Genomic DNA, 10,466 nt, shown 5'->3' with positions numbered 1-10,466 from the left:
AGTTGAATATTGTGTCTGATAGAAAACAGACACTTTTATTTATCATTGTCACATATACAACCAAATTAAAGTGTTCTCAGGTCAGTGCATCATTCATTAAAAAAGAAGAACTTACAGTTAGTTACTTTAGCACTAATAAGCTAAAAGGCCATTATTTAGTCAGGAAATTTCAACTATTTAAAAGAATATACAATTTAAAAAGAATGTTAAAATGGTTAAAGCAAGTGTAGTGATAATAATAATGATGATGTTTAATTCCGGGCATAAACTAGAAAAAATAGGGCAAAATTTTAATATACCAAGAAAATGTAGTAGTGAATCTGTAAAGCTTAAGAATTACGATTTAAATCATTTTATTATTAAAAATGTCGAAATGACAGGCAGAGAATTTTCTTTTTCCTGCTTAAGACAAAAAATTGGGCTGTACGTCTGTAATACAAGAAACACAGAACATGTAAAAAGTCTAATATTTATGAAAAATACTCATGAAGACTTAAAACTAACTAACTAACTCACTAAGTCATCCAGTAAACTACGCTTCCCTGTTTGCTTTGCGTTGGCGCAAAGCCTCATGGGTAGCCTGACATCGTCCTTGTCCTGTCTGGCACACGGGCTGAGTTGACGCCGGCGGTTTGTCTGTCGTTGACTTTCACATCGGAATCCTCTTTTTTCAGACATGATGGCAGCAAGGTTCCTCCGCCGGACCGCTCCGCTTCTGCGGTCGGTCCGCTCCTACGCAGAGGTCGCCTCCTCCGGTGCGCCGCAGATGTCCTTCACGTTCGCTTCCCCTTCACAGGTACTGCTGGGACCGCCGCGGAGGCTTTCGCAGGCCCGGCTAGCTAACCAGCGGACTGCAGAGGCTGTGCCAAATGTTTGCGCTAAATGACCCACAACGCGCAGTTTGGAACCAGAAGCTGCTTTGTTGTTTAGTGCATAAACGTTGTTAGCTCACGTGCAGATCAATGAGAGGATGTTAGCCGTTAGCTTAGCTGTTAGCCTAGCATCTGCTCTGCCTTTGAGGAGCAAAACAGTTTTCTTTAGTCTCGCGTCCTGACGGTGGTTGATCTTTGCATTACGTTATGCTCTGAATTCTGGCGCAAATTTTATAACCTCAACAGAAAACTTAAAAAGAACTGGTTTCTCTGCAGCACCACAGAAGTGTAACCTTGAGGTTCATGGATTTATTTCATTCATTGAACTTAATTTTCAAAAATCTTCTTTGACTAATCACTGCACAACAGTGTTAAACTCTCTGGAGTCTCACATGTTTGCTTATGTCAGTGAGAAACCTGACAAAAATAGTGTTTTATTTTATTTGAGTTTAGCACAGCTAAACATCATCAGCTGAGTGACCTTTTATTTGGAAAAGCCGTGTGTTACCAAGGCAACGTGTGGTAGATTCAGTTCAACGTGAAAACGTGTGGTTTTCGTCTGGTGCTGCAGGTGTTCTTCAAAGAAGCCAGTGTGAAACAGGTAGACGTCCCAACGCTCACAGGTGCGTTTGGCATCCTTCCTGCCCACGTTCCCACCCTGCAGGTGCTCCGGCCCGGTGTTGTCACGGTCTTCAATGAGGACGGCACCTCGGCTAAATACTTTGGTAAGAATTCTCTCAGATCAAACGAGATTCCAGTGGTCTTTGAGTGTAAAAGGAAAGCAAGTTGGTGCTTTTTTACTCCCATTCTGCAGATTTGTATGAAAATAGACTTCATTACAATCGGTGTCATGTTTTTGGGATAATGAAAAACGCTTGCGGTGACAGTTTGCATTCAGACTGACCCAAATGTGTGTTGTTTTGTGTGTGTATTATGCTTGCAGTCAGCAGCGGCTCTGTAACGGTCAACGTTGATTCTTCAGTACAGCTGCTGGCAGAGGAAGCTGTCCCTCTGGACCAGCTGGACGTTGCGGTGAGCATCCGACCCTCACAATAAACCCAGATTTGATCTTCATGGCGACATCAGCCTGTGGGATGCGTGTAGGCTGGGATAAACTGCGGTAAATGGTTACTGTGACACCTGGTGGTCCTCTATGCCTCCGCCCCTCACTCAGGGCGGAGAGAGAGGAAACATGTTTTAATAAAAGCCCAAACACTAACAGCCCACACTGTTCTGAACTGACTTCCATTTTCGTTTTGGACAAAAAGGCAGGTCGCCGTTTCCCTGACGTTCAGGTTCTTAGCCGCCTCCTCTTGACTTGACCCGCAGGAGAGTTTTTGTTGACTTTTATTTCAATACAACGGTGCTCATTGGGTGGAAATGATGCGTTTGGGTGCTTTTCGTTTACGGGTAACTCTCATCGTCATAGCAACATTGATGGTGCAGCCTTAGTGGGTATCATGCATGCATCATGTGCATCACAGCGGTTCAAGCCGTGAGACCGAACCTGGACTCTGAAGAGAACCACACCTGTGGAGCCCCTTCCTCTGTCAGCAGAAACCTCATTCTGGGGAGGGGGCTGTAGTCTGATTACTTCTTTGCCTTTCAGCTGCCCTAATCTGCCTCCTCCTCATGTGCTCCTTCAAATCATCATGAAGCTCCTCTCTGGTCTGATAGTGACACCAATGAATCGTGCAGTTCTGTATACATTTGACAGTCCTCTCAACCTTTTTCTAGTGTTTTCCTCACAATTATCTAGACATTTTTATGGTCCTTTCCATCCTCTCCTCAGTCAAACAGTCACTCATCCGTCCACTTAAACACTGTAGTGACTGTAGAGAGGTGTTAGTCTGGACCGATCTTCTCCACTGATGATCGTCTGATCTGCAGCTGAGATCCTGGTGAGGTCAGCTCTGCAGAAATGCACTTCTGCGTCTCTGAAAACGACCTTAAATCAACAAATAACTCTTTTCTTCTTCCAACTGCGTCTTTCTATCATCTATAGTAAGAAAGGACGTCTAACCCCACCCTGTTAATAAGGAGGAAGAGGCTCCAGCACCTTTAAATCAGCCTGTGACAGTGAATTCTATTTCAACCTTCATGTATTTGTTCTCCTTCTGGGGTTTTGAGTTTAGCTGAGGATTACTGCAAACTTCAAAATAAAGTTTCAATGAGGGGATGGACCCTTTCATGACCTTTGTATTTTTTCTTTGAAGGCGGCCAAAGCCAATCTGGAGAAGGCCCAAGCTGACCTGGCTGGGACGAGCGACGAGGCTGCGAGGGCTGAAGTCCAGATCAACATCGAGGCCAACGAGGCCATCGTCAAAGCTCTGGAGTAGAGCTGCGCTACGACCTCACCGTGTGGCCGGCCGGCAGAGTTGGTACCAGCGCTGGTTTACTGCGACAGAACGTGTGGATTTCTGACCTCTCAGGACATCTTCTGGTCTTTTTTTCAGGTCATCTTTCTGAGGGATTGTGAAAGTCGACCGCCTCTGAGAGAGGGTTCCTTTCTTTGTATAGTGGATGAAGTCAAAAATAAATTTATTTGGAAACAAACGATGATCTGTGCTGTTGTCTCGTTCAAAGATGGTTTCAGTGGTTATGAAAATCCGAATCCAGCCGCCGCCTTTAGAAAATCTGGATTTACTATTTCATGATGTCTAAAATTCAGATATTGTGTTGAAATGTTGAGTTTCTGGGAATGTGGCGGAAATTGAGATATGCTCCTTCAGTCCAGCACGACTGCAGCCACAGAAAAGACACTTTTTTCATGGTCTTCTGGAGATTTACTAGAATTATAATAGAACTTAATTTTTGTAATGGATTTAGTTGTTTTAAGCATCAACAGTTTGCTTAGTATTTTGATAAACCTCAAAGTATTGAGTTGTTTATCAGGCTTTTATTCTGAAAAAAAACAAAGATTTTTTTCTATTTTAAAATACAATTAAAGTAAACCAAAAAAATATTTTAAGTTACAAACTGTTCATGTCATAAGAGAACAAACATGTCTGGTGTTTTTTTTTTTTCATAGTTTCAGTGACAGTAGGAGGAGCTCTTATAGATTTGCAGAGAGAGGGAGGAGCTATGTGTAGAGAAGCAGGGAGGGGGAGGAGCTTCAGCAGATCATCAGGTGTAGGGATGGGGAGCCTCCTGCAGGTTTCTGGTCGGTCGGTCGTCATCCGCTCTCCTCTGAATCGTACTTAAAGTCCTGCATGATGTCACTCAGAGCTTCTCTGTTCTTGATGATCCTGCTCACAGAATGAAGGAAAGACACAGGCGATCTTCTGCGTGAACAGGTTGGTGCTGCGCGGTCCAGGGCGCTACCATGGGAAACCCGCTGTTCTCACCTGTGCTTGATCTCCTGGATCTGGTCCTGACAGCCGTCGTCCTCCGGGTGATCCTGGGCGCGCTGCCTCAGGAGCTGCAGCTCGGCGGTCTTTCAGAGAAGATTTACAGCGGGGTGGGAGAACGTTTAGCACACAAACCAGCATTAAGCTCCGCCTCCTTTTACAGTTTGGAGGTCAAAGGCAAAAAAACATCTGGACTCAAAAAGACGGGCAAAGCTTTTCCGGTTAAGATTGGAGATTTAAAAAAAACAATCGATGGGCGGCTGACTCGGCAAATAAATCAACACAATGAAAATCATTTTGTTCTATTGACTCAAAAGCCGACAAAATAAAACTGAAGAAGAAGAACTTTATGTGGAAAAAAACAACCTCCAGCTGACGGCTCGAGACGCAACACAACCCAGAAAGAAACAGAAGATGATCTGAAGGGCATGTCCAAAGTCTGGCCCTTTAAAATAGTGCATGAAATTGAGAGCATAAAAATGCCTCCGAAAATGTTCTGCATGTGCGACAATGCAGTGAAGGCCGTCAGCAGAGCGGAGCTTTGGAACATTTAAACATGGAATTTTATCAGAAAAATGTTGATGTTTCGACACGAAGCTTAGAAACGATTTTCAAAATGTCTGAGCTTCAACAAACCAGAAAGTCTGAGATATTTTGGCACAAACCAAACGAAAACTAAACTTGTGTTTTATGTAAATAACTGTATTTTTACAGAACAGTTTATATTCATATTCAATATAATATCAGAAGATAAGATCAGGAGCTTCAAAAATGAAACTATAGTTTTATATGATGGAAATGTAAAAAGCAAGAAAATATGCATTAACTGTTGTGAAACAGCTGAGAAAAAAAACCCTAAAAATGTACGAATGAGAAGGTTTTGGGGTTTTTTTTGTAGAAAAACAGAAAACAACCCTTCCTTTCAAATTTAAAAAGTCTAACAGATATTTAGAAAAATAAAAGCTGTCAGGTCAAAGAAAGAAAATGTTGGTTCCCAGTCAGCCTTTTCAGCTCCAAACTGCTGTTTCTGCAAAGTCTGGAGACCTTTTCAAGCATTTTGAGTTCTTTTTAAAAGGCTGTTTGTGTAGGGGACTGCGCATTCAGACGTGCATCCTTTTTAATATCTTAGAGGACACTGCCCTCTTGTGGTTAAACATCGACATTGAATAAAGTGATCAAAACAGTTTTGAGAAAACAAACATCTTTTAAAGTCACGTGATGGTGATCCCGCGAGAGTTTTTCACAAAGATTTGGCAAACATAACAACAAACATGAAGATTAGTAATTAACTAATTACTCATTTAGACAAAAACATTCAGTTTTTCCTGAATTACAGGTAAGTAAAAAAATCTTTTCTTAATTCCTCCACGTTCTCATCAAAATGGATGAAAATGTTCAAAGAGCTGTCAGCGTTGTTCATACGTCCCGTTTTCTGGGCGTTCACCTACCAGCTGAAGTTTCTCCTTCTCTTTGCTCTGTAGCCTCTCTATGTGCTCAGAAAGATCTGCTCGGTCAAACTGGTGGAGTAGCCGGTCCTTGATCTCCAGAAGCTCCTTGGAAATGCCGCTGAAGGCCTGTGTGATCTCATGGACCAGCTGCTTGTAGTGCTCAAAGTCATAATGGGGCCCCGTCTTAAGGTAGGCCTCGTGTCCCCTGGGAGGAAAAATAACAAAACAACTGAAATAACACAGCAAAAAAATGGAGAGCAACTCTCTACTGACTGTCAATGTTTACAGGTGAAACTAGAAATTTACACGCACCACATAAAAACACACGTGCTTTTTTTTCTCACCGTCTAGAAAGTCAACTTTTCCTGTTTTAGGTCAATTACAATTAACAAAATTATTTATGCTAGATGTCCGAAGAATGAGACGGGGGGGGGGGGGGGGGGGGATTTTTTTAATCACTTTTATCAAAGTCAAAAGGTTCAATGCGCTAAGATCACTATGCCTTTAAACAATTTGGGAAACCCCAGATGATGATGTCATCTCTTGGTGGGAAGCTTCTGATACGTTTATTGACAGCATTTGAGTCAATTAGAAACACACCTGTGGATATGTATTAATTAGGGCGCATTTCAAACACACTTGCTTGTTTGTCAAACATCATGGGACAGTCAAAAGAAATCAGTCAAGATGTTAGGATGACAATTGTGGATTTGCTCAAGTCTGGCTCATCCTTGGATGGAAGTTCCAGATGCCTGAAGGCGCCACGTTCATCTGTTCAGACAAGTATAAACACCATCGCATCGCTCAAGAAGGAGCCGGGTTCTGTGTCCCCGATGAACGTACTTTGGTCCAACATGTCCAGAACAACGCAAGGACGAAGGCAAAAGATGTTGTGAAGATGGTAAGAATGTGTCATTATCAACAGTGAAACGAGAACTGTACAGACATGGACTGAAAGGCTAACCTGCCAGGAAGAAACCATCACTCCAAAAGAAACAAAGAATAGCCAGATTTAAGTTTGCTAATGCACACAAGGAAAAAGACTTGACCATCGTTATGTTTGGAGGAAAAAGCCGTCATCCCAATTGTAAAGCATGGGGGTGGTAGTGTCATGTTGTGGGGTTGTTTTGCTGCTGGAGGGACTGATGCACTTCCCAAAATAGATGGCATCATAAGGGAAAAAACAGTATGTGGAAATATTGAAGCAACAACTGAAGACATCAGCCAGAAAGTTGAAGCTTGGATCTTCCAAATAGACAACGACCTGAAGCATGCTGACCGCCAAACTGGTTACAAAGTGGCTTCAGGACAACAAAGTCAATGTTCTGCTGGAGTGGCCATCACGGAGCCCAGATCTAAATCCAATTGAACATTTAAGGTCAGAGCTGAAAAGGTGCGTACATGCAAGGTGACCTACAAACTTGGCTCAGTTACACCAGTTCTATTCAATTCAGTTTTATTTCTATAGCCCAACATTATAACAATAGTCGTCTCAATGCGCTTCATACCAGTACTGGTATGTTCTGTCAGGAGGAGTGGACCAAAATTCCAACCAAATCTTGCCAGAAGCTTGTGGAAGGAAATCCAAGACGCTTGACCCAAGTACTGCAGTTTAAAGGTAATAGTACCAAATACTAATGAAATGTATGTACATTTATGACATGGATAAAAGTAATTAAAACTTGTCAAAAAGAACTCCCAGTCTGATTATTCTGACATTAAGCAATTAGGAATAATTTTGTTAATTGTAATTGATCTAAAAGAGGAAAAGTTGACTTTTATTTCAGAAAACATCGGAAGCGGCAGAAAGTGTTGGCGCCTCGTGAAGCTGAACTTACTCCTCAAAGAGACGGTATGTCTCCACCCTCTCAGACTGAAGATGGTAGAACCTCTGGATCACTGCAGGAAAATCTGTGGAGACCTGCAAGAGTGACGCACATCCTCTCAGCTGATCTGCAGACTCTGTTTTGATATTATTGAACGATTGAACATGACAGAACGGGGCTTAACATGCAGAAAAGGAACAAAAAGTTGGTCACTGCAGCCAGAAAAAAACAGTGACAGAGCAACAGATCATGAAAAAAACAAAATAATGACAGATTTCTTAATGCAAGGCTTTTTTAAGGTTATATTGAAAACAAAATTTAAAAAAAAAGATAAACAAAACAAATGTTGTTATATGTTTAAGGGTCAAACTATTTACAACATTTTAATATACAAATCCTTATAAATTTCCCCAAACATATAAAGTCCCATCCATTTGGATTTTTTTTAACATATTGTGTACATTTTTTGCATATGTGATACTTTAAGGATTTTATATACATTTATATACATTTCCTGTTGGGGTCTTTTTTCTTGAATAATAAGATTACAAAACATGGAACTAAACTGAACAAGACATAGCGTGACATCACAAATACGACAAAATCTTTGAGTGACAACAAAAATCCTAATTTTGTATGCAAGTTTCTTCTATTTTATTTTCTAACACGATGCCAACTATGTTGTTGTTTAATAAAAATGTTGGTAGTTTGGGAGACATATTTTTAGCCAATTTTGTAGTTCTGAACTATTTGTATTTGGGGCCAAAAGGAACACAAATGTTGCGTGGTTTCAATGTTTTGTTTTGGTTTTTCACAAAACATACACATTATATAATTGATATTATATACTAATCTTAAAGGTTCTGTAGATATGTAGATGTAATTTAGTATTTTAAAATGAGTTTCTTAAATAATAGGAAAAAATACGGGATTTTAAATATAAAGTTCTTAATTTATTTACTATATCTGGATTAAATATATCTTAAAGATTATTTTATTAAGATTATATATGCAGTTAAAGGTCCCTCTTATTCATTGATTTTAACTCTTTTTTTAATCTAATATTGATGTTTCTTGTGATAATAATTGGTTGATGTGACAGTGTACCTTTTATTAGATCAATATATTCCAATGGAATAGCTTGGAGGATTTTTGTATAAACCAGTTTGTCTTCCACAAAATTATATTTCACACTAAACTGCTCACAGCTGGAAAAAAAATCCCCTTGCTACCTGAAATATGAAACAAATGTTCTTTTCATCATCTATATATTCACTAAGAAAAAGTCGTTTTTTCTGGAGTTCCACAAAAAGTACAGAGTATGTAGGGAACGTACATTTTTTTCTAGGAGAGGAGAATTTGTTTGTGAAAGGTTGATTATTTAACTGGTAATTAGTAAATATTGAAATGTGCTCTCTCTGTATGTTTCCAGTTCAACAAAGAAACAAACAGAAAGGATGTTTCAGACTTCCATCTTTCTCTCTTCAGACTTAGCTTAGCATACAGCTAGCAGCTTCACAATACCACGTGACATTTAGTTTTATATTATTAGTAAAGTTTAAAAATAAAACTTACCATGATTCTCCCCCAGAGATCAACACCGCCGTCTACTTTCTACAGTAGTGGCATAACAGGTTTATGATCTACACTTTTATTCACTTCAGTTCCGGATTAGCTCAATGCTACTTTACCCGGAAGTGACAACAACATGTCGTGAACAAGTTTGGCCTTCAAAGTAAAACACCCCCCAAAGTTGGATCATGAACTCAACTATTTGGATGAGTAAGTGAATATTTTTTTACATGTCATTTACATGTGAATTGTTAAGTTGAAAAAGGGGAAATATTTAAATATGATTGCATTTTAAAATTTAGATGAACATAAAAATGTAATTTTGTATAAATAATAATGGTCCATCTCTCAAATAAAGTAAAGACACTTTGCCGAGAAAAGTTCAGGTTTGACCAAGACCGATGAGGTAAGACAAAAAAAAAATCAAAATATAAAGAATTTATATAAAAAACCCTTTTGTATCGTGAAAATATTTTATTTTGGTGACACTGACCTCCTGGGCCAGTATGTACCAGCTGGACCTCTCTGGTCATCTGGATTCAGTCTTTTGTCAGTTCCTAGAGTTCAAACCAAATGTGTAGAGACGCTGCATCTATGCTCCACTGATTTAGAAGCCTTGGATCCTCTAAAACCGTCAGTGGATTTAAATCCAGGTTAAAGACCCACCTGCTGTTCTCAGCTGCCTTTGATTTGTTCAAGCTCACTTTAAATTAAATTCTGTTTAACTGTCTTGTATTTTTAACTTTACTGATCCCCTCTTTGACATTTCATGTAAGTGCTTCTTCCAACGTTGTAATGTCAAGCAGTGATGTGAGGAATCAAAGCTTTTGAACGGCTCATTGACGTGGTGGAAATCGACTTGCCGTCGGCTGGGAACCGTTTTTTATTCTATTCTTTATTCCTCCGTCCCCTAAGTTTTATACGTTCACATAAATGCTCAGACAAGCTCATCCTTCTAACTTCAGATGCAAATATCACATGAGTTGTGAAAACCGATTCAGGCGACAACCTCTGTGAAAAAAGAAAAGAGCGGCACTCAGTCGTTGCTCTGGGGTTGTAGTCGTGAGTTTAAGTTGTTGTTTGTTATAAATGTTCTTTTGCTAAGACTTTTCACCAGAAGATTTTGCATGGAGCTTCAAAGTATCCAGATTAATTTCTTGTATATCAATATCTTGTGTATCAATAATGAGTTTGTTACATTTTGTTACTGTATTTTTTTATTGAGATGATCTTATAATATTTAATTAAACTTGTTTTTAATCACTCCTGACATGACACTAAAATAAGAGGCCGTCTGTGTTTAGTCAATCCTCCAAAATGTACACGTCAGATTATTAATGATGATTAAATCTATTGTCAAAATGGTTTAAATTTAGATTAAGTTTAAAGCTGGTGTTC

The 10,466-nt window shown here is 39.6% G+C and overlaps 2 protein-coding genes across 3 annotated transcripts; one reads left to right on the top strand and one right to left on the bottom strand.

Annotated features, from left to right (window-relative positions):
• The first annotated feature begins 527 nt into the window (after window positions 1-527).
• On the top strand, window positions 528-3,431 carry atp5f1d (ATP synthase F1 subunit delta). Of its 2 annotated transcripts, none has more exons than XM_023954100.1 (5): window positions 528-796; window positions 1,444-1,597; window positions 1,816-1,904; window positions 3,089-3,249; window positions 3,329-3,431. In XM_023954100.1, exons 1-4 carry the CDS (start codon window positions 677-679, stop codon window positions 3,209-3,211), a joined length of 486 nt encoding a protein of 161 aa, XP_023809868.1. In that variant the 5' UTR covers window positions 528-676; the 3' UTR covers window positions 3,212-3,249; window positions 3,329-3,431. The 2 variants fall into 2 exon arrangements, with proteins under 2 accessions (XP_023809868.1, XP_023809867.1); XM_023954099.1 differs by having other exon boundaries at window positions 532-796; window positions 3,089-3,253.
• Window positions 3,432-3,725: 294 nt separating this feature from the next.
• On the bottom strand, window positions 3,726-9,213 carry rex1bd (required for excision 1-B domain containing). The gene is made up of 5 exons (XM_023954101.1): window positions 9,072-9,213; window positions 7,509-7,591; window positions 5,671-5,875; window positions 4,220-4,308; window positions 3,726-4,120 (listed from the first exon to the last, which is right to left on the bottom strand). Exons 1-5 carry the CDS (start codon window positions 9,072-9,074, stop codon window positions 4,048-4,050), a joined length of 453 nt encoding a protein of 150 aa, XP_023809869.1. The 5' UTR covers window positions 9,075-9,213; the 3' UTR covers window positions 3,726-4,047.
• Between the last annotated feature and the right edge of the window lie 1,253 nt (window positions 9,214-10,466).

The sequence above is a fragment of the Oryzias latipes genome, chromosome 4 (genome assembly GCF_002234675.1).
Source record: "Oryzias latipes chromosome 4, ASM223467v1".
NCBI classification, from domain to species: Eukaryota; Metazoa; Chordata; class Actinopteri; order Beloniformes; family Adrianichthyidae; genus Oryzias; species Oryzias latipes.
The sequence above is the reverse complement of the archived record's forward strand: the minus strand, read 5'-3'. Positions and strand labels throughout refer to the sequence as shown.

Coding starts and splice junctions, on each gene's coding strand:
- rex1bd (XM_023954101.1), bottom strand. Junction 5,876..7,508: donor ACATACCGTCTCTTTGAGGA/GTAAGTTCAGCT, acceptor TTTTCCTCCCAG/GGGACACGAGGCCTACCTTA. Junction 4,309..5,670: donor AGAAGGAGAAACTTCAGCTG/GTAGGTGAACGC, acceptor CTTCTCTGAAAG/ACCGCCGAGCTGCAGCTCCT.
- atp5f1d (XM_023954100.1), top strand. CDS start 677: ATGATGGCAGCAAGGTTCCTCCGCCGGACCGCTCCGCTTCTGCGGTCG. Junction 797..1,443: donor CGTTCGCTTCCCCTTCACAG/GTACTGCTGGGA, acceptor CTGGTGCTGCAG/GTGTTCTTCAAAGAAGCCAG. Junction 1,598..1,815: donor CACCTCGGCTAAATACTTTG/GTAAGAATTCTC, acceptor TTATGCTTGCAG/TCAGCAGCGGCTCTGTAACG.